At 51.0% G+C, this 27,625-nt stretch overlaps 2 protein-coding genes across 2 annotated transcripts in view; both read right to left on the bottom strand.

Moving 5' to 3' along the window:
- The window catches only part of ERAS (ES cell expressed Ras), a 6,195-nt gene extending 4,685 nt beyond the window's left edge, over positions 1-1,510 (bottom strand). Inside the window, exon 1 of the mRNA XM_033201401.1 lies at positions 6-1,510. Within this exon, the coding sequence (XP_033057292.1) occupies positions 6-638 (633 nt within the window). The 5' untranslated portion in view covers positions 639-1,510. The remainder of the gene's footprint in view (positions 1-5) is intronic.
- Positions 1,511-4,869: 3,359 nt separating this feature from the next.
- Positions 4,870-27,619, bottom strand: HDAC6 (histone deacetylase 6). The gene is given in 28 exon segments (XM_033200987.1): positions 4,870-5,302; positions 5,554-5,682; positions 5,780-5,926; positions 6,059-6,172; positions 6,256-6,932; positions 7,050-7,224; positions 9,910-10,059; positions 11,448-11,640; positions 11,752-11,820; positions 12,400-12,533; positions 13,240-13,408; positions 13,602-13,730; positions 13,819-13,987; positions 14,227-14,294; positions 14,384-14,490; positions 14,827-14,916; positions 14,985-15,044; positions 15,139-15,204; positions 15,314-15,360; positions 15,363-15,439; positions 21,825-21,893; positions 22,013-22,117; positions 23,753-23,850; positions 23,995-24,091; positions 24,785-24,825; positions 24,935-25,019; positions 27,235-27,323; positions 27,449-27,619. Coding segments are annotated over 28 exon segments (3,588 nt in total). The 5' UTR covers positions 27,614-27,619; the 3' UTR covers positions 4,870-5,233.
- Positions 27,620-27,625: the final 6 nt, after the last annotated feature.

Genomic DNA, 27,625 nt, shown 5'->3' with positions numbered 1-27,625 from the left:
CTTGCCATGGGCTCCTTGGCCATGGCCTCCTGGACCCTCTGGATCTCATGGACCAGCAGGGAAAAGGCCTCCTCCACGCCTTGCCGTGTTTTGGCTGAGGTCTCCACGAAGTGGGCCCCCCAGCTGTGTGCAAGGGCTGCAGCAGCGGCATGAGCATCTCCAGCGGTGGTCACAAGGTCACACTTGTTGCCTACGAGGACAAGGGGCTGGGCGGGGTGAGGGCCCCAGGTGGCCCATATCTGCTGCAGCTGGATCAGAGACGAAGGGTCATCGAGAGCGAAGACGCCCAGCACACCATCACAGACAGCCAGGCACTGGTCACGCAGGGCCCTATGGATGGCCTGCCCTGCTGTGTCCAGCACATTCAGAATGCAGTCCCCACTGTCCAGGGTCAACTCCTTCCAGTAGGAATCCTGGATGGTGGGGTCGTGGTCCTCCACGAAGCACTGGTGGTTCAGCTGGATGGTCAGCGCACTCTTGCCCACGCCACTCGCACCCACCACCACAGCCTTGTACTCAGGAAGCTGCCTGCCAACATCCCTGCAGCGTGCCTGTGCCCGGTGGGTTTCCCCCTGGAAGGAAGGGCTCCATGTGGCCAGGCCCAGGTCGAAGGTGCCAGGCTTTGTTGGCAGCTCCATGACCCCAGCAGGCAGCTCAGGGAAGAGACGTGGGCAGCGGGCTCTGCAAGTGGGAAGAGAAGAAGCAAGACAACAGGCAATACATTAGGGGAGACCATGTGAGGGCAAGGAGACAGTGGGGTGTCATTATTTTAACATTTACTGAGTGCCTATTGTGTGCTGATCACCTTCCAATTTGCGTGCTATATTATATGATTTATGTTGTTTTCTCCCTGCCCCAACGTTCCCCCCATCTCTCCTTCCCTCCTCACACGAACCAACAACTGTGAAGTCTGGATTTCCCAAACAGCTTTATTGAGATGTAATTTACATCCATCAAGTTCAGCCAGCTAGTGTCCAATTTAACGGGTTTTAGCATATTCATGAAGTTGTGTGACTATCACCATAACTAAATTTTAGAACATTTTCCTCACCCCGAAGAGAATGCCTATGCCCATTAGCAGTTCCTCCCCATGATGGAGGGAGTGCAGGATTTTGCCGGTTTGGGTCACCATTGAACCCCAGCCCAGCACAGTGCCTGCCAGACAGTAGGGACTCAACATTCCCACCCCCAGAAGGTTTATGTTCTAAAAGGCAGAGGCAGATAAGACAATAAACCAAATAAATATGTCAATTACGTGGTCTGTTAGCCATTATCATTAGAATGTTGTCTTTATTAATTACTCAACATACATTTATTGGGAACCTACTGTGTGGCAAGGACATAGAGGTGGGCAATAAATAGACAACAAACTGTAGCCCTCATGAAGGTTATATTCTGGTTGGGGTGAGAGACAACAAACTAGGTAAAAAGTGGACCGGGTGCAATGGCTCACGCCTGTAATCCCAGCACTTTGGGAGGCCGAGGCAGGTGGATCACCTGAGGTCAGGAGTTTGAGACCAGCCTGCCCAACATGGTGAAACCCCGTCTCTACTAAAAATACAAAAAATTAGCCGGGCGTGGTGGCGGATGCCTGTAATCCCAGCTACTCGGGAGGCTGAGGCAGGAGAATGGCCTGAACCCGGGAGGCGGAGCTTGCAGTGAGCTGAGATCCGGCCACTGCACTCCAGCCTGGGCGACAAGAGCAAAACTCCATCTCAAAAAAAAAAAAGTGAACTATATGTCAGTAGCAGATGATAAGCATGCAGAAGGTGCTTAGTTCATGCCAGGCTTTTAAATTATAATTTAATCTCCATTCATTAATTCAAGAATCTTCCTTTGTGCCAGGCATTGTGGTATGGCAGTTAACAAAACAGACCCCAGTCCCTGCCCTTGTGAGGATTAGATTCTGGCAGAGAGAAAGAGACAATAACAAGATAAGGAACAAGGAAGTTGCGTGTTCGAAGAGGATGGGCACACGGCAGGTGGTCAATTAGTGCTAGTTATTAGCAGCACATCCCCATTCACTCAGTGAATGCCCCTCGGTGTCCTTGGGCTCAGGAAGTGCCCCGCTTAGTGCATCCTAATGGCTGTTGCCACGACTCCCCTCCGAAAGCCTGGAGCAGCGGCGCTTTGGGGGCAGATGGTGGCTTCGAGGTTTGGTGGAGTTGGAGATCCGGAGGTCGGGGTCGGGGCAAGGTCCCAAATGGGGATGCAGCCTCGGCGTCCTCAGCTCTGAGGGATCCCTGGGAATAGTCACTGGAGACGCTGGCCCAGAAGGAGCGGGGGCGGGATGAAGAGAGCAGGAAGTGGAGGATGGAGCTTGGGGGTCCCCGACGGTTGGGGACAGGAAGAAGACCTGGAGGACTGCGGGGAGGGGCGAGGCAGCGGCGCACGTGGAGGGAGAGGTCTGCTTCTGGGGGTCCTGTAGGGGTGCCCGGCCATCTTTAGGGATGGGTCAGAAAGCAGAGGCGGGGTCGAGGCTGCCTCTTAAGTCGGGGTCCAAGCGGCTGGAGTCTGGGGGCGCCGACGGTGAGGAAGGGGAGCCCGGGGACTGGCCGAGTGGCCAAGCGCAGCTCCCACCCCAGCTGCCTGGCGGGACCGGCCACACTCGCCCAGTTCCCTCGACGCGCAGGGAGGCCGTGGCCCTGGTCCTCACGGCCCCTCTCCCGGGAGGAGCCGCGAGGCGCAGAGGCACGTGCCAAGGGCACTGGCCCAGGGTCTCAGCCCGCGGGAAGCGCGGGGATGGGGGCTCGGTCCTTTCAAGTGGCGCGGAGCCCCCGGTGGGTCCCCTGGGCTCCTGGCGGTGGCCGCGCGCTCAGAGCCGCCGGGACCAGGTTAGGGGGCTTCGTCCAGCTCACCGAGGCCGGCGCGCTAAGGAGCCGGGATCTGGGGTCAGGGCGGCCTCGCCAGGTCGCGCTTTCCTGGACGAGGCCGGGTGAGGTACAAAGCTCGGAGTGCGGAGGGGTCCCCGAAACCAGGGCTGCACTTCGGGATCGGTGTGAGCAGTGTCGCCCAGGCATCCTGTCAAGACCCATTCCGACTCCAGCCCAGCGCCAATACCCCTCCCGGCAGGCCGAGTGAGGGCCGCTCGCCCGGGAGAAGGCTTGGCGCTTGGGGGAGGGTCCCCTAAAGCCGGCGCGGGGATACCCCCAGGCCTGGCGGGGCCGGGGGCACCGGTGCCTCGCTCACCTGTGTCCGTGGGGAGGCGGGCGCGCTGGGACGCTCTGACAGGCCTGGCAGGGGTCTACGCTTGATCCCCGGGGGCCCCCCGGCGGCGAGTGGGGGAGTGGACATGCGCAGCTGCCCTCCCTCGGCTCCTCAGGCCGCCCACCCCCCTGCGCCGCGCCCCTGCCCCTGCCCCTGCCCCGCCCCTGCCCCTACCATTGCCCCGGGGGAGCAGGGGGTCGTGCCCCCAGGTGGCTTGTGCACAGGTATGTGGGTGCCACAGCGGCCTCTAGGGGTGCGCGGACGGCGGCCAAACCTCCCTGTGTGTCCCCTACAGCACCTCTCCCTTGCTTTCCTGTTGGTGGTGTGTGTGTGGGAGAGTTGGGGGTCAGATTTTGACCAGGATGGCCTGACTTTGGGAACCGTTTTGTGGGAAGCTCTTTGAGGCCACAGAGCCTGTGCTGCCTCAGCTCCGTTTTTTGGTAGCTCTGGAGAAAGGGGAGAGTGACAGAGGAGAGGTCATTCTGTCAGAGAAGAAAGCCCCTGATCAGAGGCGGCTGCCTGTCAAAGCTACACATTTCCCAGGCTCCCTTGCAGCTATGGCAACCACATGCACAGTCCTGATCAATGAGAGGGCAGCAGAGGTGGGGCATCCAGAGGGCTCTTAAAACACGGCAGCCCCTGGCCCGGGAGCGGTGGCTCACACTCAATGAGAGGGCAGCAGAGGTGGGGCATCCAGAGGGCTCTTAAAACAGGGCAGCCCCTGGCCTGGGAGCGGTGGCTCACACCTGTAATCCCAGCACTTTGGGAGGCCGAGGCAGGTGGATCATGAGGTCAGGAGTTCGAGACCAGCCTGCCCAACATGGCGAAACCCCATCTCTACTAAAAATACAAAAATTAGCCAGGTGTGGTGGCGGGCGCCTGTAATCCCAGCTACTCAGGAGGCTGAGGAAGGAGAATTACTTGAACCTGGGAGGCAGAGGCTGCAGTGAGCCGAGATCGTGCCACTGCACTCCAGCCTGGGTGACAAGAGCAAGACTCTATCTCAAAAAACAAAACAAAACAAAACAAAAACGGGGCAGCCCTGGCCCTTCCCCATCCTTCCTCTTCTTGACTCAGTAAGGCTGTGGTGGTCAGCTTGGGATCATAAGATGGCCATGAAGACAGTCCTGGAAACCTCAGCTCCTACTCCCTTGAGCTGCCAAAGCATTCTCACCACGTGGGAGAAATTCACTCTCAGACTGTCCTCCAATTTCCCACCTCCGGTCAACGGCAGGCACCCCTTCTGCCAAGAAGCTACCATGACCACCACATTCAAGTTAAACCTGGACCTCCCGCCATCCTGTCAGGCCAATGAGACAAATGGGGAAACAGGCCTGGTGAGGATACTTCCTGCTAGTTTTCTTGCCTTCTCAGCCTAGGGTGTGGGTGTGGCTGGGACTGGCTGTGAGGCCCCTATTTTCTAAGCAAGCACCCTCATTCCTCATGGATTCTACCATTTCATATCATGGATTCTACCATTTCATCTCCCGTGGAGCCAGTCAAAATGGCTGCTCTATTTTCAGTTAGTTTTTTGGGGGCAATGGATGGGCAGGGGATTGACCTGACAGAGACCCACTCCCTCTTTCCTTCATTACTCATTGGCTCTGCTGGCCAGGGATGTGGGGTTCTCCACCTGCTCAAAGTCAAAAGGCTTTCTCCAGGTTTTTTAACAGCTTGTACTTTATTATATATGCAACCTTGCCATACCTGCCAGTTAACTCCCCTCCCGCCAATGTTATCCTCGTGATATCAGCTCCCTCTTGGGGCCTCTGAGCTGCCCCCCTTTCCTTCTGGGTTGGAGTAGTGGTACCCCTCAAGCAGGCAATGGACAGGGGGAGATCCACAATTAATCGTCGCAGTTCTCTTAAAAGTATTAACACTTAAATAAGCACTCTTGGGGAGTTGCAAAGGATATTCAGGATGGGATGCAGTGGGAGGCTACCCCTCATCCAAGGTACAGGCTGGAATGAGCTACAGCTGGTCTATCGTGGGCCTCAGAAGGTGAAGAGGGACCGTATTCTGGGGCTTAGTGTGGGTGGGGCATATCCTCCCCAAACTTGTTCTGGTGGGCGATGTTCTTCACATCTAGGAGAGCCTGAGGAGGAGGCAAGAATAGGGCAGGTGAGAGAGAGTGAGGACCCCTCTACCTCGGCTGCAGGGCTGCCCCCACTCCAGCCCTCAACCACTCTGTCTTCTGGACTACCCCACAGCCCCCGCCCCATGCAAAATAATCACATGAGGCAGCCATGCAGAGGGGCCTGTGGTCTCCCTTTACCCAATCACAGAAGGGCTGTGTGTGTGTGCGGGGTGAGTGTGCACGTGTTGAAGGGTCTACCCAGGGCCCACCTGGTGGTGGACATAGGCCTGACAGTAGTAACACCAGGTTGACAAGTCGATGTAGCTGAGGACCAACGGGTGTCCAGAATTTCCATGGTGTTGGAGCATGTGGCCATTGATGTAACGACCACAGTAGACCTGAGGTTGGGGGTGTGAGTGTCAGGTGGGGGTCAGCACCCCCCTGTAGTTTGCTCCCGGGCCAACCTCCGCCCCATCCCCTTCCTCTGCTCCATACCTGATAGCAAGAGAGACACACCCAATTCTCTTGCATTGTTCCACAGTCCCCACAAGGTTGGGTCACGTCTAGGCCTGCTGCAGGTATGGGGCATACTGCCACCAAATGGGGACACCAGGGCAGTGGTGTCACAGCATAAAATATGGCCTGGAGTGGGTGGGTGAAACTGAGTAAGCTGAAGACCCCATCTCCCCATTATATGTTTATCACATGCTCCTACCTGGAGACACAAATTGGCAAGAGAAGGAAGCCACAGTCCCAGCCTCTCCCTGAGCTCACCTGATCAGTGAGGCCCCTAGATCCCTGCATCAGCATCGAATCAGCCATGTCCTGACCTCCAGCTGCCTCTCCTAGTAGGTTCTCCTCTCCTGGGGCCTGAGATTCTGAGGCCCCCTGGACACGCAGAAGTAAGAGATGTATCAGAGAAGCCCGATTCTTGCCCCTTCTTGCCCCTACCTGGGTGTGGTGGGCCTTACCTGAGATTCACTGCCTAGCTCCAAGGTCCTGAGACTCCCAATCAGTGTACTGGGAGATATCTGGGGTGTAGTTCCCTGCACAGGTGAGGTTGGGGGGGTCTGGTGGTCTGTGCTCGAGGCTAGAGGAGTTTGGATCAGCTCGGTGCCCCCTGGAGCCTCCTCTGACGTAGTCTGGTCCAGTGTGGCTCCCTCCATGGCTGCCTCCGAGGTGGTCTGGGCCAGTGTAGCTCCTCCTACAGCCTCCTCTGAGGTAGTCTGGCCCAGCGTGGCTCCCCCAACAGCATCCTCTGAGGTGGTCTGGTCCAGAGTGGCTCCTCCCACAGTCTTCTCTGAGGTGGTCTGGTCCGGAGTGGCTCCCCCGACAGCCTCCTCTGAGGTGGTCTGGCCCAGCATGGCTCCCCCAACGGCTGCCTCAGAGATGGTCTGGGCCAGTGTGGCTCCCCCTGTGGCTGCCTCTGAGGACTGGTCCTGAGTGAGGGCCACCACAGCTGTCTCTGACTTAGTCTGGCCTGGAGTGGACTCTTCCCCAGATGATGCCGAGGTGATCTTTCCCATGCCTGCTTCCAGAACCTTCTTTTCTCGTGTGGTCATCCGCTCAGCTAACCTAGGTTTGGCTGGTTGGGGTGCCTTCTTGGTGACCAACTTAGAACTGGAGGGTCCCTCTCTGTCTTCTACCTCTGGAACCAGGGAGAGAGATCCTTGAGTGTGGGTACTATCCTCCTTCCTGCCTCTAATCCCTGTCTCCCAGCCCCCTCCTTCCCTGAGTTCCCTCCATCGCCACCAAATCCACTCACTCATGACCCGTAAGCTGCGCCAGTATCTGCGATGGACTTGGATAGTCTCAGTGATTGAGGCCAGGGCCCCTGATAGAGGGGGCCGTGGCAGGGTCAGCAGGGGTGGCGGGTCTCCAAGGAGGGAGCGAGTGCAGGCAGCCATGGACTCTGAGATGGATGTCAGGTTATAGCCACCCTTTGTTAAGGAAAAGGGGAGGGAAAGGTATGGTGGGGGTTCATTGGGGAATTTGGAGGGCAACATGTCCTGCCTCCCCAATCCTCCCTACTGAGCCCTGCAAGTCTGGAGAGGGAGGGAGAGTACTGGGAACAAGTGAACAGAACCCACACCTGTAAGATGGGCAGCACCCATTGTGTAAGGTGGTTGTTGTGGGGAGTAAATTGTAATGTAAAGTGCAAGATAACGATACTGATAAAAGCATTAGTAACAGCTGACATTTATTGTTTGCTGTGTGCCAGACCTGATTTTAAGTACTTCATGCATATTAACTCAATCCTCACAACCACAGGTGCTCAATCTATACAGGAACTTGCCTTCACGCCATACAGAAATCCATCTTCACACTGTCCAGGAACCCCTGGCCTCACATCATACAGTAACCACTGACCTGACCTGCACAAGACGACTGCTGTGAATCCATACAAAAGATCCTGCCCTGACCTAGTACAGGAACAACTGGACTCTCTCTCCACATGGACTGCTGTATTGACTTTTTTTCTATTCCACAGGAATCCCAGTCGCTATTCTTTTTACAGATAAAGAAACTGGGCCGGGCGCGGTGGCTCAAGCCTGTAATCCCAGCACTTTGGGAGGCCGAGGCGGGCGGATCACGAGGTCAGGAGATCGAGACCATCCTGGCTAACACGGTGAAACCCCGTCTCTACTAAAAAATACAAAAACTAGCCGGGCGAGGTGGCGGGCGCCTGTAGTCCCAGCTACTCGGGAGGCTGAGGCAGGAGAATGGCGTAAATCCGGGAGGCGGAGCTTGCAGTGAGCTGAGATCTGGCCACTGCACTCCAGCCCGGCGACAGAGCAAGACTCCGCCTCAAAAAAAAAAAAAAAAAAAAAAAAAAAAAAAAAAAAGATAAAGAAACTGAGGCTCAGAGTGGTTAGATGACTTGTCCGAGGTCATAACAGCTGAAGAGGCAGCACTGGGGTTTGAACTTGGGCTCTCTGATGGAGTCATCTGTGTTCTTAACTCCCACCATGTCCTGTCACAAGCAGTACTGGGCACACAGTAAGTGGGACTTTTTGCAAGTCAATTAATTTCTCTGTGACTTATTTTCCTCATCTGTAAAGTGGTGAAAATAACAGCACAAGCCAGGCATGGTGGCTCACCCCTATAATCCCAGCACTTTGGGAGGCCGAGGCGGGCAGATTACCTGAGGTTAGGAGTTTGAGACCAGCCTGGCCAACATGGTGAAACCCCATCTCTACTGAAAATACAAAAATTAGCCAGGCGTGGTAGCATGTGCCTGTAGTCCCAGCTAGTCGGGAGGCTGAGGCATGAGAATTGCTTGAGCCCAGGAGATGGAGGCTGCAGTGAGCCGAGATTGCGCTATTGCACTCCAGCCTGGGTGACAGAGCAAGACTTTGTCTCAAAAGGAAAAAAAAAGGGGCAGGTACGGTCATTCATGCCTGTAATCCCAACACTTTGGGAGGCTGACGCGGGTGGATCACAAGGTCAGGAGTTCAAGACCAGCCTGACCAACATGGTGAAACCCCATCTCTACTAAAAATACAAAAAAATTAGCTGGGTGTGGTGGCAGGCGCCTGTAATCCCAGCTACTCGGGAGGCTGAGGCAGAGAACTGCTTGAACCCAGTGAGCCGAGATTGTGCTACTGCACTCTAGCCTGGGCAACAGAGCAAGACAACGTCTCAAAAAAAAAAAAAAGAAAAGAAAAGAAAAGAGAGTAAGAGCACAGAAGGTTGCTGAGTCGATTAATATCTGAACAATGCATAACAGTAACCAGGGCCCAGGCGCGGTGGCTCACGCCTGTAATTCCAGCACTCTGGGAGGCTGAGGTGGGTGGATTTCTTGAGGCCAGGAGCTCAAGACCAGCCTGGCCGACATGGTGAAACCCCATCTCTACTAAAACTACAAAAATTAGCCGAGTGTGGTGGCTGGTGCCTGTAACCCCAGTGACTCAGGAGGCTGAGGTGGGAGGATCACTTGAACCCAGGAGGTGGAGGCTGCAGTGAGCTGAGATTGTGCCATTGCAGTCCAGCCTGGGTGACAGAGTGAGACTCTGCCTCAAAAAAAAAAAAAAAAAACACACACAAAAAAACAAAAAACCAGATCCAACAGATTCAGTATTTACCATATGCCAGACATTCCTCCATGATTAGCCTGCCTCATAAAAATGAGGAAACTGAGGCACAGGGCATGGGGATACTGAGTCATTTACAAAGGTCAGTGAATTTTCTTTGTCCCAGGAACTTGTTAGAGGCAGTTTAGGTAGAGTAAAAAGCACAAACCCTGGAGCCAGGCTGCATGGGTTCAAGTCCTGGTTCTGCCATCAGTAAATGTGCCATCTCAGGCTAGTCATCACAACTCTTTGTGCCTCAGTTTCCCTGATCTTGAGAAAGGAAAATAATGAGGTAAGCTGACCCTACCTCATAAGGCTGCTTTGCCAAATAACTGAATGAATAGACACATGAAGTGCTCAGAAGAGTGCTCTGCACAGTGAGCACTCAATTAAGGCTGTTAATGTTGCTGTTATTCTTATTACTACCCAGTATGTGCCAACAATCCCAGGCAGGGACACTCAAAGGAGATTTCAGGAAACTGTCCTGAGTGATGGTGCCAACATTTCCAAACTACCCTCCCACTGTGGGAAGAGGGACCAAGAGAGAATTACCTCTAGGATAAGGATAATGCGGCCACTGGCAAGGCCCATCAGCAGGTGGGTGAGGTGGGCATAACCCTCAGGTGACACCTGGCAGCCCCCCAGCGGGTCCCCCCGTGCAGCATCAAAGCCAGCTGAGACCAGCACCAGTTCTGGGTTAAACTGAGGCAGGGAGAGAAGAGATGTATAAGCATGAGGGTGGGGGCTTTTGGTAGGTAGTAAGTGATGGCAACCCAGAGACATGGAGAAAAGGACAAATGAAGACATGGAGATGCAAGTCAGAGAGATGGAGACACAGGATCTGCAGACTGGGAGATGCAAAAGCAGAGACTGAAAATGAAGAGGGGAAGAAAAGAAATACAGACTCAGAAGAAACAGATGCAGACTTAGAGACATGGAGACAGTAGAAAGGGACAGATGGGGACATGAGACATAGTCATGAGACATGAGACAGACTCAGACATCAAGAGAGTGACATGAAAAACAGAGAGACAGAGACATGTCCTTATACACACACACCCCAGGGTCAAATGCGGGACACACATACACAACATATAGGGTTTTATATACATAGTGCCAAAGAGAGGTGCTTGCATACTTCCATAACAGAAGATGGCAATGCAAGTGCCACACACAGAGAAGATAGTCACACAGAGCCACAAGTACTGCCACACAGACAGTCCCATATAGACCAGTACTACATATCTGCACTAGTCATGTACACACACACACACACAGACACACAGTTTCTCAAAGAGGACAATACCCGCAGCCACCCTGCAGAGTCACATACACATGCCATTACCACACAGCCACAATGGCGACATGCACTCTGGTGTGTCCACAAGAGCTGGTTACTTGCACATACAGTTGTACACATACAGAAGGCTGTCCTGGCCACCCGCGCACGTGCAGATCCAAAGATGCACACCAGCGCCCAGGGTGACAAAGCGGTGCTCACACCCCCTCCCTCCCTCCCAGAGTCAGCCATACGCAAGCCACTAGCCCCCCAGCTCACACAGAGGGAAGGCAGCTACCTCCCAGTCAGAGACACACACGCAGACAGCCAGACAGTGACTGCTGTTAACACACAGGCTTTCACATCCAGAGGGTCCCACACAGGCTGTCACAGAGATGGTTGCATTTAGTGACATACAGTATCACATCCATCACACAGAGAAAAGGTGAGAAATACCTGCCTGCACAGAGTCGCACACACACATACTCAAGCACTTGTGATGGCACACACATAACACAGATCCAGCCAGGACACGGGCCACTGCTGCATAGTCAGAAGGCCCTCACACACACAGCCAAGATAGTCACTCACATAGTGTCACACAGAGAAGGCAGTCATGTACAGTCACCTGTACACAATACACAAAGTGATCACAGTCACCAACTGCCCCGGTAGCCTCATTAATTACCCATGGGCTGTCTCATATCATCAGCCACCTGGCAGTCAGACACACACATGCTGAGGAGGCAGGTCCAGGCTGCCACCTGCACAGGCGTGTCACATACATCCTGCGATCTATCCTGAGCTGTACCTCATAGGCAATGGGAAGCACCAGGCGATGCCAGGCAGCTAGGTAGTCAGCGTCACCCATGCGGGGCCCGTTCCATGCCACGTTGACGGTGAAGCCTGTGCCGGCAGCCCGGCCGATCTGGCTGCTGGCACCCTCATCCCCCATGGGGAAGAAGGTGCCATGATCATAGCGGTGCAGGGACACATATAGCACACTGCCGGGGAGGGGGTAGGAAGGGGGCCATGGCTGGTTAGGGGCTCCAGTACCCCTGAGGTGCTCACCCACCTCCCTGATCACACTGCAGCCCCTGACTGCAGCCCCTTACCTGGGGTCATCCTCAAACATGTGCTGAGTTCCATTACCATGGTGGACATCCCAATCCACAATCAGGATCCTGGGGAGGAGACAGCACCTCAGTAACCTAGGATACTCACCCCCTGGAAGAGGGCTGGGCCAGACCCCTGGGGTCTGTAGGGGCATTTAGTGCTGAGTGGCAGGACCCTAGTCCTATCAGTTAAGGAGAAAAGTCTGATCCTGGTTCCCGAGGGCTGCCCTGTAGGCCTGAGCAAGTGCTTGGGGCTGGGCCCTGGGCTCTTCTGGGTCATTGCTAGGGAACTGGACCCTGGGCCTTGGGCAGCTAATGCTGGGGACTGGTTCCTGGGTCTTCTGGAGTATGCATCAGGAGCCTGGACCTGGGTTCTGTCGAGGCAGCTGCTATAGGCCAGAAATGCTGGGGTGGGACCCTGAATCCTGTTTTATAAGCGCCAAGGTAACATGATCTGGGGGTCCTATCTAAATAGGCACTGAGAGGCTCCATCCTCAGTCCTTCTCTGGGTAAGGGCTGTACCCTTATTTCTTTCTGGGGAAGTCCTGGGAGCTGGACCATGGGGCATGATGAGTAAGCAATGGGCTGGGGAGAGCATCCAGGTCCCCACAAGGATCAGGACTTGGGGGGTCCCCAGGGAGTCCTTACCGCAGGGCACGCCCACTGATAGCCTGGGCATGGCGAGCAGCCACAGCCACGGAGTTGAAAAAGCAAAAACCGCAAGCTGCATCCTGCTCCGCGTGGTGTCCTGGGGGACGCACCACAGCAGCACCATTCAGAACCTAGGAAGCAGCAGGGTGCTAAGATCGGACAGCCTGCCCTCCAGCTCACCCTCACCTTCCTTTCTTCCTTCTTCTTTTTTTTTTTTTGAGATGGAGTCTCGCTCTGTTGCCCAGGCTGGAGTGCAGTGGTGCTATCTAGGCTCACTGCAAGCTCTGCCTCCCATGTTTACGTCATTCTCCTGCCTCAGCCTCCTGAGTAGCTGGGACTACAGGCGCCTGCCGCCACACCCGGCTAGTTTTTTGTGTGTTTTTTAGTAGAGACAGGGTTTCACCGTGTTACCCAGGATGGTCTCAATCTTCTGACTGCGTGATCCGCCCGCCTCGGCCTCCCAAAGTGCTGGGATTATAGGCATGAGCCACCGTGCCCAACCCTTTTTTTTTTTTTTTTGGACACAGAGTCTCACTCTGTTGCCCAGGCTAGAGTGCAATGGCACAATCATGGCTCACTGCAGCCTTGACCTCCTGAGCTCACCTCAGCTTCTCAAAGCACTAGGATTACAGATGTGAGCCACTGCACTTGGCCACCCTTCCCCTTCTCCAGTTCCTTCCATTATTACCCCAGCCTCTAGGCCCGCCCCCTCCTGTGCCCCTCTCCATCGCCCCTTCCTCAGGCCCTGCTTGACTCTCTCAGAGCATCCAGAAACAGCAGGTGGCCCTCTTTTTCAATTCTCCCCAGGTCCTCCTCTCCCCAGCCCAGAGGACACACCTGTCCCGAGAGCACAGCCTCCACCAGGCAGCAGGCAGCGCCAGTGGCAAGCTGTGCACAGGCGAAGGTACTGGGGCAGATGTAGATGGAGTCAAAGTTGGAACTTTCACGGTGCAGCTCCCGGGTTTTCATTTTCTCTGTGGCCCGGAGATGACCCACGTACTCAGCACTGGAGGCACAGAGAGGTGCACCGGCAGGACAGTGAGGAGGGACCATCCCCTCCCTGGGCCCCACCCACAAGACAGGAACTTCAGCCCCTCTCAAGTCCTGCAGCAGCTCCCTGGGAGGGGAAACCCAAGCTCCAGCCCCTGAGACCTCATCCAGTCCTGGGAAGCCACCCACCCCAGGCACCGGGGTCTGACCTGTGGCAGGTGAGCAGCTCAGCCTCTGTGGCGGGTCGCGGTGTCAGGGTGTGGCAGCGCCCAGCAAGGCCCAGCTCCTCCAGACGGCACATGATCCGCAAGATGCGCTGTGGTACCTCAGGGTGGTGGCTAGCAGTGGGGAAACGAGAGGTAGGGACTTAGTGCCTGATGGGGAGGGACCCCCAACACCTACTCATCCAGCCCTCCAAATGCCTACCTGTCCCACAAGTTGCAGTGATTCATCATACTTTGGTCATAGACCAGCCCTGTGCGAGACTGTAGCACTGGCCACGTCAGGATTGGGAGCACAGGGGGCTCCCAGGGTCCTTCCTCCTCATTCTCCTCTACATTGTCCTCCTCCATGTTGTCCCCCTCCACGGTCTCAGCTACAAGGGGGACGCCACGTTTGTCCTACCCTCTCACTCTGAATCCCCGTCATACTCTGGAACTCAGGTGACCCAAATAGAAAATGGGGTGGGAGGCCTGAAACCAGGGCCAAGGGAGAGAGAGGGCCTGACCCTCTACCTCCAAGGCAGCCCAGTAAAGTCAGAGAAAGTCTGAAGACAGTCTGCCCCAGGGCTCATCCCACGTCCACCCCACACCAGGCCCACACCCCACTTCCTACTTGATCTCACAAGAACCTCCCAGAAGGGCTCAAGGGCTTCCAGAGCACAGGAGACTGAAGCCTGGGCACTGCAGGGCAGGGCAGGGAGGAAATATGAGGTCAAGGAATGTGGGCAGGCAGTGAGGCTCCCGCTTTCCCCTCCTCCACCGGGGCTCACCTCCGGCAGGGGGCACCAGGTGACTCCAGCATGGGGCAAGGGTCTCCCAGAAGGGTGTGGAGCGAAGCACTGACACCTTCAGCCAGGGCGCGGAGGTTGTAGCCACCCTGGGGCAAGGAGTTGTGAAGGGGAATCAGGAAAGGACCAGACATAACCAGGGAATAACAATAATGATGATAATAATAAGAAAGTGCATACCAAATGTCAAGCAACAAGGAACTTAGAAGGGGGCTCATTGAATTCACTGGACAATGATATGAGGTGATTACCATTATTATGCTTGTTTTACAGAAGGAAAGCGGAGGCACAAAGAAGTGAAGTGACTTATGCAAGGTTGTCCAGCTAGTAATGAAATGCTGGGCCAGGAACTCCTGTTGGACTTGAAAGCTTCGTTCTTAAGCCTCCAGGATCCACAGGCTGAGGGACGAAGGTGAGTCACTCACCTCCAGAGACAGGATCAGCTTGCCTCCTGCCAGACCCATGAGCAGGTGGGTTAGCTGGGCGAACCCTGCCGGAGTGGCGGCCATCTCACCCTGGGGGGACATGGAGGATCAGTCTGGCTCCGTGCAGCCCATCTGCCACCCCAGGGAGCCTGCCTTACCTTGGGGTCCCCTTGCAGGGCATCAAATCCAGCAGCCACCAGGACCAGCTGAGGCTGGAACTGAAGGGGGAACAGACTCTATGAGGCTACCTGCCCTCACGGCCTAACCTTCAAGGCCACTCCTCTCCCCCAACACACCCCAGACCCCCAGGACCTCGAGGGCGACTGGCAGCAGGACGTGCAAGAAAGCAGCAATGTAGTCAGCATCCCGCATCCCCACCTGCAGACACAGGAGTGTAGTGGGGGATGTTCAGCCACCTGTCCCGAGCTGCTGACAGAAGGGCAGGGCTGGGCCTCACTTTGGGGACAGAGGGTGGGTGAATGCTAACCTGGTTCCAAGGCACATTGATGGTATATCCTTGGCCTTGGCCGAACCTGTGGTGGACCAGTTAGAGGCCTTCAGGTGGGGCCAGAACCTACCCTGCTCATAGCGGTGGATGGAGAAATAGAGGACACTGGGGGCAGAAGAAAAAGAGGTAAGAGAGTTGGAGAAGAGTCAATCCCCATAGACACTCCCAACCCAACAGTTGCCAGTTTCCTCTACCACTCATTTCCCCATTCAACTACTCGTTCATTCTCTCATTCATTAATTTCCCCATTAATTATTTAATCCATGAATCCATTCTTCCATTAATTTATCCTTACATTCAGTCACCAATTTAATTATCTTACCATTTATCCATTCTTATCTTTATTTATCCATTACCTCACTCACTCATTCATTTAGTCTCTCACTAGAACCTCTTCCTCAGCAAACATCACTGCCCCCTCAGTGCCCACCCAATTTCAGGCTCAGCTCTAGGGTCTATCCCAGATCATGGGGGCTCCTGACTCTGTGGGGTATTCTAGATCATGTCTGCCCACTACCTGCCCCTATGACAAAGGTAGTAGTAACAGCAGGTCAAACCCTGTGACACTGGTGGCCCAAATGGAGCATAGGGCTCTTAGCTGCGGGGAGCTAGCTAAGGCTGAAAAAAGCCTCAAGCCAGGCTGGGGAGTTGGGTGATTCTCCAGCAGGAAGTAGAGAGACCTGGGGGGAAGGGGTGAGACTTGCTTCTGTGGGTGGAACTGGAGACGGGGTGCTGGCTGGGGCTGCCACAAGGCCAGTGAGAGGGCAATTCCTTCTCCCCAATGCCTTACAGGTCACCTCTACTACTTCTTCTATTTTATAGGCAAGAGAGTGAGCACTCAGAGAGATGAGATGGACCGACATGCAAAACAGATACTGAAAAGATGCGATGCATGTGTTTTAACAGAAAGCCCAGCAAGGGGCCATGGGAGGGCTTAATTCTGACTGGGGAAAGCAAAATGAATAATCTATCATCCATCCATCCTTCTATCTGGTCATTTACCCCCTGCCTTGTTCCAGAGAGGATCTAAGGCAGATTTTTTAGGGAAATGCAAGAAATAGTGGTATGCATTGAATCTAGACAAACTTAAGAGTCACATTTTAATGTGTTGATAATGTAGTTGTGAAATTTAATGCAAGTGATATAAAAAGATTCTTAAAATTGAGCGGAAAGAGCTTGGAATTTGGGAATAAAAACATGCAAAAGCTCTGGTCTTGAGTGGGTGGAGGATGATTGTTTTATTTTTGACATTGATAGATAAATCTTGGTTCTAAACTTTTGGTAAGTTAATCATTAGAGGAAGAGAAACACAGTAGGACATAAAAATTATCATCAGGGGCCAGGTGCGGTAGCTCACACCTGTAATCCCAGCACTTTGGGAGGCCAAGGTAGGCGGATCACTAGAGGCCAGGAGTTGGAGACCAGCATGGCCAACATGGTGAAACCCTATCTCTACTAAAAATACAAAAAATTTGCTGGGCGTGGTGGCATGTGCCTGTAATCCTAGCTACTTGTGAGATGGAGGCAGGAGAATTGCTTGAACCCAGGAGGTGTAGGTTGCAGTGAGCTGAGATTGGGCCACTGCACTTCAGCCTGGGAGACAGGCGACAGAGTGTGACTGTCTCAAAAAAAAGAAAAAGAAAAAAAAATCATCGGGGAAGACAGCAATAAAGAAAAGATCTGAAGAAAGCTGACTCTAAAAGAGAGCCATCAAAGTCAACAAACAGCAGAACTAGCACTCAAGGAAGCTAAGTTTAAAAAGAAAACAGAAGGGAAATTCAAAATAAGTTCAACCACCTTCAAGTTAAATGGTGGATTGATAGCACGGGTTTACCTCACCCTCCTACCACCCCGGTCAAAATACAGTAAAGAAATTGTAAACAAACAGCAACCCAGAAAGAGAGAGTGGAAGAAAGGATGTCAGAGAATAAGAGACTTCAATGAATTTCTAGAAAGTAGACTTTGAGATTCCAGGAGCTCCAGGGTGCTCTGTCTCATGCTGAGCAGGATAAGGGGGAACCCAAGATAACCTGAGGTTCTTTCTGGAGAAATCCAGTACAGATCCAGGTCAATGCACACAAATCCCTTCTGACGAGCCCCACTGAATCACCAATGCACCAAAGTTACTTGTTTTTTTCTTTCTTTTTTTTTTTTTTTTTAGACGGAGTCTTGCTCTGTCGCCCAGGCTGGAGTGCAGTGGCCGGATCTCAGTTCACTGCAAGCTCCGCCTCCCGGGTTCACGCCATTCTCCTGCCTCAGCCTCCCGAGTAGCTGGGACTACAGGCGCCCGCCACCTCGCCGGCTAGTTTTTTGTATTTTTCTTAGTAGAGACGGGGTTTCACCGGGTTAGCCAGGATGGTCTCGATCTCCTGACCTCGTGATCCGCCCGTCTCGGCCTCCCAAAGACTTGGTTTCTTTTAACTACTTGGTTTTAGATCATCTGCTTTCCTTGTCTTTACAACAGCATTTTAAGGACTGTCCAGTTTGTCTCCCTGCTGCTGGAGTTCAGACACTGAGAGATGGGGAGCTGGGAGATTCAAGGGTATGGACATGTTCTTTTTGTTTGTTTGTTTACACATGTTTGTTTATAAGGAAGAATGCACTGAATATATTCACAGTATTTCACATCTGTGTGTGTAGTCAATAGAAAGAACACACAGCTATAGCCTCCTATGCATTTATTCAAACAAAAAGAATGATTAATGATATTAAAGAATTCTTTGAATGACAGACCCTTGGCAGATTGAGAAAATAATTCTTGTTAATTTTCAGGTATTGATACTAAGGTAATGCTTTTCTAAAAAAGTGTACTTATGTTTTAGAGATGCATTCTGAAATATTTACAGGAGAAATTATATGGTATCTGGGATTAGCTTTGAAGGAAAACAGGAAGAGGGCAGTGGGTACAGGTATAGATGAAATGAGATCGGCCAATGAGTTGATAAATGTTGAAGCATTCAATTCCAGAAGCCAGAAATGAACAAAATAAAGAACGTAGTGGGAAAAAAATAATAAAGATAAAACCAGAAAAATTAATGAAGTATTAAAAACCCACCATAATAAAACAGTAAAGATGACCAACAAAGCCCAAAGCTAGACTGGGAAAGGTACGTAGAACAGACACACCTTTGCCAAGGCTGAGGGAAAAGAGATGTTACCCCAAAGAAGAGGCCTCCTTTGTTGTGACATCTGGCAGGATCCCATCTAATGCCGGGTACTTGCCCACACTCGCTAACGTTGCAACCTGTCAGTGGACATTCCCTGTCCCCATTCTGGGGAAATGCCTTTCAGGAAAACAGATCTACAAACACCGCAGCAGAGTAGTCCTCTACTCCCTACAATGGGCCTTCATTCTTGGGTATAAATAGCCAAATAAGGATTGCTAGACATTTGGGGGAAACCATCAGCATAAAAGAGAAGGACCAAGAAAAAATAATTCAACTAGCCTCAGAATAAGAGACATAATTCAGACAACAGAAGAAACTTAAGGCACTTTTTTTTTTTTTTTTTTTTTTTAAGACAGGGTCTCCCTCTATCGTCCAGGCTCGAATGCAGTGGCACGATCTTGGCTCACTGCAACCTCCGCCTCCTGGGTTCAAGTGATTCTCCTGCCTCAGCCTCCCGAGTAGCTGGGATTACATGTGCGCACCATCAGGTCTGGATAATTTTTGTTTTTTAGTAGAGATGGGGTTTCACCATGTTGGCCAGGCGGGTCTTGAACTCCTGGCCTCAAGTGATCCACCCACCTCGGCCTCCCAAAGTGCTGAGATTACAGGCATGAGCCACCACGCCCGGCTGGCAATTCTAATTCATACTCTATAAAAACAAGATCAGGAATGAGAGGTCATAGAAACAGAGAGGAAGAGTGAGCTTTTGGAGTTTAACAGAATATCTAAATACATAATTCAACAGAAGGGCTTGAGGATAAAGTTGACAAAATCTCCCAGGTCACAGCAAAAGAAAAAAGAGACAGAAAACATGAGATAAAAAATAAGAAGCCTGGGCAACATGGTGAGACCCCATCTCTACAGAAGATTAAAAAATTAGCTGGGTATGCTAGTGTGCACCTGTAGTCCCAGCTACTCAGGAGGCTGAGGCATGAGGACTGCTTGAGCCCGGGAGGTCGAGACTGCAGTCAGTCACATTTGTGCCACTGTACTCCAGCCTGGGCAACAGAGCAAGACCTTGTCTCAAATAAATAAAAAAAAACTCAAAAAGAGAGAGACATAGAGGATCAACCCAGGAAGTCTAACATCTGACTAACAGAAGTCCTAGAATGAGAACAGAGAAAACAAAGAAGAAATTATCAAAGATCTAATAGAGAATAATTTCCAAGAATTTAAGAAAAGCATGAATCTTCAGATGTAAAATGTCTACCTACTACTAAGCAGAGTGAAAAGGCCAAGGTAAAAGTTTAGAACATCAAGGCTAGGTACAGTGGCTCATGCCTGTAATTCCAGTGCTTTGGGAGGTTGCAGTGGGAGGACACTTGAGGTCAGGAGTTTGAGACCAGTCTGGGCAACATAGTGAGACCCTGTCTCTACAAATAATTTAAAAAATTAGCTGGGTGTGGTGGCACATGCCTGCAGTCCTAGCTACTTGGGAGGCTGAGGCAGGAGGATTGCTTGAGCCCAGGAGTTTGAGGTTACAGTGGGCTATGATCTCGCTATTATACTCCAGCCTGGGTAACAGAGTGATACCCTAATAAAAAAAAAAAAAAAGAAAGAAAGAAAGAAAAAGAACACCAAGATAACCTTGCAGAGCAGAAAGTAGATTACTTGTAAAGGAATGAAAAGCAGACACCTGTCAGGAACACTGAACGCTGGAAAATAGTAAAGCAATGTCTAGAGAACAACCAACCTAAATTGGATTCTTCAGATGTAAAATGTCTTGGATAAGTGGATTCCCTGTAGTCAGCTGGGTAGAAGGCTAGATAAAACAACTACTACAGGTTGAGCATCCCTAATCTAGAAATCTGAAATGCTGTAAAATCCTAAACTTTTTTTTTTTTTTTTTAGATAGGGTCTCGGTCTATCACCCAGGCTGGAGTGCAGTGGTGCGATCTCAGCTCACTGCAACCTCTGCCTCCTGGGTTCAAGTGATTCTCCTGCCTCAGCCTCTTGAGTAGCTGGAAATACAGGTGTGTACCACCACGCCTGGTTAATTTTTCTGTGTTTTTGTAGAGACAGGGTTTCACCATGTTGGCCAAGCTGATCTTGAATTCCTGACCTCAGGTGATCCACCTGCCTCAGCCTCCCAAAGTACTGGGATTACAGGCATGAGCTACCGCGCCTCACCCTAAAATCCTAAAGTTTTTGAAGGCCAACATGATGCTCAAAGAAAATGCTCACTGGGGTATTTCGGATTTTGGGTTTTCAGATTAGGGATGCTCAACCACTAAGTATAATATAAATATTTCAAAATCTGAAAAAATCTGAAATTTGAAATACTTCTGGTTCCAAGCACTTCATATAAGGGATACTCAACCTGTACTTAGTAATGTCCCCTACTCACAAGGACTTGCTCAATCACTTTCTGCAGGAAGGGTAAACTGGTCCCCTCCTGGAGGGAAGTCAGACAGTGTATACCAGACTTTAAAGTATGCTGACTCTTTGGCCCAAGCAATCCACTGTTAGAAATTCATCCTACAGATAGACTCAGAGAAGTGCAGAATTACATATTTACTAGGCTATTCACAGTAGAAGTGCCTGTAATAGCAAAAACTGGGAAGCATCTTAAAAGCCCTGGTGTTAAATAACCAGAGGTACAGTCATAAAATTGAATACTACAAAGAACAAGATACTTTAAGGGGTACTAACATGGAGAAATGTCCCAGATATGCTGTTAAATGAATAAAGCAAGGTGTCGAAGAACATGGGGAGAATTATTCCATTAGGCAGTGTGTTATTAATAATTATAACAATAATAATAAAAATTCAGACATCTGTAGAAAAAAATCTGTAAGGATATAACCTAAACTGTCAACACTTATTTTTGAGGTAATGGAAATTAGAGGAGACTCACTACTTCAGACACTTCTGTATTATTTAATTTCTTTAAACAAATAGTTTGTTATTTATTTATATTTATTTTTTACTATCTACTGAAAGGATAAACAAATGTGAAGCATTATCCTAATCAGAAAAAATAAAGCAGTAATTTGAGGTTCACTCCAACTCAAGGGGTAATCAGTGAATAAGATCTTCAAATATTTGTGGGTCAAATCCCATCTCTCCCAGTTCTTCTCTGTGTGATCTCTTAATCTGTAAGCCTCAGTCCCCCTATCTGTAAAATGGGGAACCCAAACAGTCCCTGCCTCAGAGTGAAATTAGGAGAGACAGCAGACACACAGAAAGTAGCACAGATCCTGATCCCAGGATAGGCCCCATGAATGTGAATGCTTTTTCCTTCCTCTGGACCCCTTCTGGCTGGGCCTGTAAGGGTGGGAGGTGGCTGGGAGTCTAGCACCTAGGTGGGAGTTGGGGTATACCTGGGGTCCTGGTCGAAGGTGAACTGTGTTCCTTGACCGTGGTGCACATCCCAATCTACGATAAGGACCCTAGGAGCAGGAGAGAGAGGGGACTCTGTGCAAGGTGATCAAGGTGAATCTGGGGGAAGAGCACAGACCAGGACCCCCACCCCATGCCACCCCCATCACATCTGCCCTCTGCTGCTGACCTCCGGATGCGGTGTTTCTGTTGAGCATAGCGGGCTGCCACAGCCACGTGGTTGAACATGCAATAGCCATCCATAAGACTGTGCTGGGCGTGATGTCCAGGAGGCCTGGGCAAGACAAGAAGTAACAGCCTGGAGTGTGTGAGGGGTCCTCCTCTTCAGAGACAGACTATCCCCTGCTCTCTAATCCTGAACCATCAATTCCTTTAATGCTGATGCCTAAAAATCTGCCGGGAACTGAGTAATGGAGCCCCTCAAACTCTCACACCCTGCCAATCTACCCCTCTGTTTCCAAAGGAGATTTGAAAATGTTCGTTAAAATGATAAAGGCTGGGCATGGTGGCTCACGCCTGTAATCCCAGCACTTTGGGAGGCCGAGGCGGGTGGATCACGAGGTCAAGAGATCGAGACCATCCTGGCCAAAATAGTGAAACCCTGTCTCTACTAAAAATACAAACAACTAGCCAGATGTGGTGGCGGGCGCCTGTAGTCCCAGCTACTTGGGAGGCTGAGGCAGGAGAATCACTTGAACCCAGGAGGCAGAGGTTGCAGTGAGCCAAGATTGCGCCACTGCACTCCAGCCTGGTGACAGAGCAAGACTCCGTCTCAAAAAAATAAATAATACATAAAAAAAAAATAAATGATCAATGCATACATTCTCAAACCCAGTCACTCTGTTGCAGGAACTTAGGCCACAACCTATATTTTAAAAAGGGTGAAGTAACATTTTTATTTTATGTTAGTATAAAATAACATTTTATTTTTATAAAGGTACTAGTATATTTGCTGTAGCATTTTTTTTTTTTTTTTTTTTGAGACGGAGTCTTGCTCTGTCGCCCAGGCTGGAGTGCAGTGGCCGGATCTCAGCTCACTGCAAGCTCCGCCTCCCAGGTTTACGCCATTCTCTTGCCTCAGCCTCCCCAGGAGCTGGGACTACAGGTGCCCACCACCTCGCCTGGCTAGTTTTTGTGTTTTTTTAGTAGAGATGGGGTTTCACCGTGTTAGCCAGGATGGTCTCGATCTCCTGACCTCGTGATCCACCCATCTCGGCCTCCCAAAGTGCTGGGATTACAGGCTTGAGCCACCACGCCCGGCCTGCTGTAGCATTTTTTTTAAAACAGCAAATGACTGAGGAGAACCAAAATGCCCACTAGTCGGGGGCTGATTAACAAAGAGTACATTTACACAATGGTGTTCTACCGGGCTCCAAGATACATGCTGTCAGAGAAAGGTTTCCAAGATGTGTAAGTGAGAAGATAGTACGAAGGGAGTATGTCGTGTTACTACCATTTGTGGTTAAAAACAGGGGAGGGAGGAGAAAGCTTTTGCATTTCATCAATTCTGGGATGCCAACGATAAGACGTACCATGATTTTACATGCCAAAAACAAAGCAGAAAATACTACCAATGGAATTCTGAGATGTCACTGTTTTTAAGATGCATCTGGATTTCAAGATGTTACAGATATGAAAAAATGTACACCTTAGAATCAATGAAATATGGTATTTATTTCTTGAATAAGACTTTGTGGGAGGACACATGAGTCAGTGGTTCCAATGACTACCTCCCATGAGAGGAGGCAGGTGTCTGGGTGACAAGGATGGGAGACAGATTTTTAATTATATTCTCTTTTGTACCTTTGGATTCTTGAATCACATGAATATATTGCCCATATCAATACATTTTACACTTGAAAGAAGGACTTTAAAACAATGTAAAATGTCAAATGCTGGAGAGTCCTACCTAATGATGGCCATGCCATTCCGGATCTCAGCCCCAAGGACCGCATCCACCAGCCTGAGGACAGAGCCTGAGGCCAGGCAGGCACAGGAGTATGAGTTCTGGAGAGACAGTGGGGAGCCAGAGAGGGAGTGAGGGAGAGAACAGCCCTATCTACTCAGCTGCTTGCCCCAGGGTGGGGTGGGCATAGGGATGGGGACCCCAAGATTGCCACCATTCCCTGCCCCCACAGTTCTCATCCATACCGGATGCAGATAAACTGAGTCGTAAGTGTCTGCTAGGACGTGGAGTTCTCCCTCATTCATGTACTGAGTTGTTTCCATCAGATCAATATATTCTAGGCTAGACACAGATGGGAGATGAGATTCAGGGCCCTGTCTCTTCCCCATCTGAGCCGTCCACACACCAAACCCCTGGTCAAATTAGGGCTCGGCTCCCCCAACTGTCAACCTGAAGGAATAGCGGGATTTAAGACACATTCTGTTCCTTCCCTAGCCCGCCTCAGTTCCAGTAATATTCTCTGCTCCCCTGCTCTAGCCATAGCAAATCCTACTTTCAGGCCTTTGGCCACACTGGTCTAGCTGTCTGTTCTTCCCTTCCCTCAGTCACCCTCTTCATCTGACTCACTCTTTTTCTCCTCTTACAGCTCAGCTGAGATACCCACTCTGCCAAGCTAGCTTTCCTCGAGCCACACAGCACCAAGCCTCTAAATCTGGGTTCCTGCAGCCCCTGGGGAAACCCCGATCACTCTGTCCACACATCCACCATCTGTTCAATCAGATCATGATAACAGTAATAGCTCATGATGGACTGATGATACATCAGGCCCTGTTCTAAGCACCTGACACACATCGAACTCTCCTGAGGAACTTAAGTTTACTGGTTCCCTTGTTACAGGCGATGACATAGATTCAGAGAGGCTCAGCGACTTGCCCAAGGCTGGCCACAGAGACCATGACATTCCTTCCCAAAGCATTGCCCTGGTTTGTCCAGGGCAGGCTCCTCCCCATCCCTACAAGGCTCCCAAGCCTTCACCTGTGAACCAACATCAGCTCTTCCTTTTCAGCAAACCGGGCCTGGGGAGAGATGAGGAATAAAGGCGGGATAAAGGGTTAAGGCATGGGCTGAGCCCAGGTCAGGTCACCTCCCTGCACTTTACCCAGAGTGTTGGCTTGGGGGCCTTACCTGAAAGGACACACAGCGATCTAGGAGGCCCTCCTGGATCAGTTGCTCTTTGATGGCATGGAGCCGCTCAGGGCCTTCCGGGAAGCTGGGGAGATGGAGACACAGTCACAGATGCATGGGGACACTGGGGAACTCCACATCTGCTCTCTCCACATCTCCCCGTCCACCCTTCCACAGCAGCTTACCCCAAAACTGTGGTGTCAGTCCTGCCTTCCATCAGCTCTGGAGTGTGACCCTCTCCTCACCACTACCACTGCTACGACCATACCCTCCCGCCTGGGCTGTGGTGGCATCTCCTCGGCCTCCCTGCTTCAACCCTCACCACCTCAACAGTCCTTTCTGTGCATGACAGCCAGACACTGGTTAAAACCCTAATCAGTTCATGTCCCTTTGAGGCTCCCATCCCATTCTGAGTAAAAGCCAAAGTATTTCCCATGCCCAGAAGGCCGAAAACAATCTGTTCTCTATCACCTCTCTGACCCCATCTCCTACCCCTCTTTCTTTCCTTGCTTTGCTTCACCTACACTGGTCTCTTCCCTGGTTTTCAGTTGAACCAAATACTCTTCAGCCAGCCCTAGAACTCTACTCTAGCTGCCCCCACCCAAGCCCTGCCTAGAATACTCTTCCTCCAACTGTCTCCATGACTTACTCCCTCACCTCTTCAGATCCCTGCTCGAATGTCAGTGAGGCCTTCCCTGACCAGCGTATTGAAAACTGAAGTCTCCTCCACTGTACTTTCTCCTACTATCCTCCCTTTACTGCTTCTCCATAACACTGCCCTTTCTACCACAGTGTATCATTTACTTTTCGTTTATTTATTGTCTGTCTTCCCCCTTTTCCTGAAGGCACGGGCTTTTGTCTGTTTTGTTTACTGCTGTATTCCTAGCTCCTCAATAGATAGTAAATAGGTATTCCATAAAAGAAGTCTTTTCCCATAGTAAGGTACTCTTAGGTTGGGATAAGGGATATAGATATTAATTGGTAAACACACAAGTATGACAATTAGCAAACAATGTCATGGGCTAGGAAAATAAGATCAGGTACTGGGGTAGGGTTTGGTCAGGCAAAACCTTCTCTGAGAAAGTCTCATTGGGATGTGAAAGGTAGCTGGAAGAGAAGGCCGAAAAGAATCTCTGGGAAAGGGGTTGGTCAGGGTACAGACCAGAGGTAAGAGGGTGCCTGGCATGTTGGAAGAACAAGGGGACTAGTGTGGGTGAGGAAGATTGGCTGATGAGGTCACAAAGTGATGTGGAGCCAGATCATGTGGAACCTTTGAGACCAGGATGAAGAATTGGACTTTACCTTGAGGACAACAGTCTCCCCTTAAAGCATTTTTTTTTTTTTTTTTTTTTTTTTGAGACAGAGTTTTGCTCTTGTTGCCCAGGCTGGGGTGCAATGGCACAATCTCGGCTCACTGCAACCTCCGCCTCCCAGGTTCAAGTGATTCTCCTGCCTCAGCCTCCCAAGTAGCTAGGATTACAGGTGCGTGCCACCACGCCCGGCTAATTTTTGTATTTTTAGTAGAGACAGTGTTTCACTGCATTGGTCAGACCGGTCTCGAACTCCTGACCTCAAGTGATCCACCTGCCTTGGTCCCCCAAAGTGCTGGGATTATAGGCGTGAGCCACTGTGCCCGGCCTCCTTAAAGTATTTTAACAAAGACATCATCTCATACGTATTTTTTTAGGTTGCTGCATGAACAGACAATAGAGGTGAGGCTATTGCAAGTCTAGGTGAGTGATGGAGGGGGGAACACGGAGGAGGCTTCTGCAAGTCTAGGTGAGTGATGATGATGGTGGCAGTGGAGGTGGTGCGGAGAGGTCAGAACATATAGTCAAAAGGATTTGCTGATTCTTTTTGAAAAGTAAAGCAAATGGGAGGTTTCATCCTTCTCTGTTCAGTACAAACATCTCTTCCTCATAAAGCCTTCTGGGAAGCCTGGATACTAGTTTAGGATCCTCTTTATACACCCTTGAATCCCCTGGTCTTTAGTCTGTCTTCATTAAACACATCATACTGCTGTTGGCTGTTTAATCATCTGCCCTCCTACTCACCAATCCGCTCCTAGAGAAGGGACCCTGTCTATTGTTTGGTACATTTGTATCACCAACTCTTGGCACACAATAGGCAATAAATGTTTGTTAGCTACACAGAAGAACCCTTTCAAGTGTGAGCCCTACCTCTCCAAATCATCTGCTTCCAGTATCCAGGCTGGGGTAAGAAAGGATTTATTCTTGCTAATGGGCTCTAAATGTGTGTATTTTTGTGTTTTGGAGACAGCCTGGAGGACCCAGCCTCACCTGTCATCCCAGAGGCAATGGAATTCATTTAGCTGCTCATCCAACACCAAGCCAGTCCCAGCCAGTGCTTCAGCCTCAAGGTTCAGATCCTGCAGAGGAAAAAAAGGACATACAGATCCATTTCAGGCCCTGAGTCAGAGGGAACTGTCCAGGGTTGGGAACCTTTGGGTTTTGATTGTCATACGAGTCTAAACTGCAGCCAGGCCCTGCTCACCATCCCTTGCAGTCCCGCGATTAGGTCTTCTTCCATTGCTTGGCCGAGCTTCTTCATTTTGCCTTTCTTCTTTACCTCCGCTAGATTGGGGATGGAGCGGGGAACGGCTCCCTTTTTAATGTTTCGCTTCTGTGAATCAGAGAGAAGGGTCAGAGTCCAGGGCATGACGAACTTGCT

The sequence above is a fragment of the Trachypithecus francoisi genome, unplaced genomic scaffold (assembly GCF_009764315.1).
Source record: "Trachypithecus francoisi isolate TF-2019V2 unplaced genomic scaffold, Tfra_2.0 Lachesis_group6, whole genome shotgun sequence".
NCBI classification, from domain to species: domain Eukaryota; kingdom Metazoa; phylum Chordata; class Mammalia; order Primates; family Cercopithecidae; genus Trachypithecus; species Trachypithecus francoisi.
Note: the sequence above shows the minus strand (reverse complement) of the source record. Positions and strands in the feature narration are given on the sequence as shown.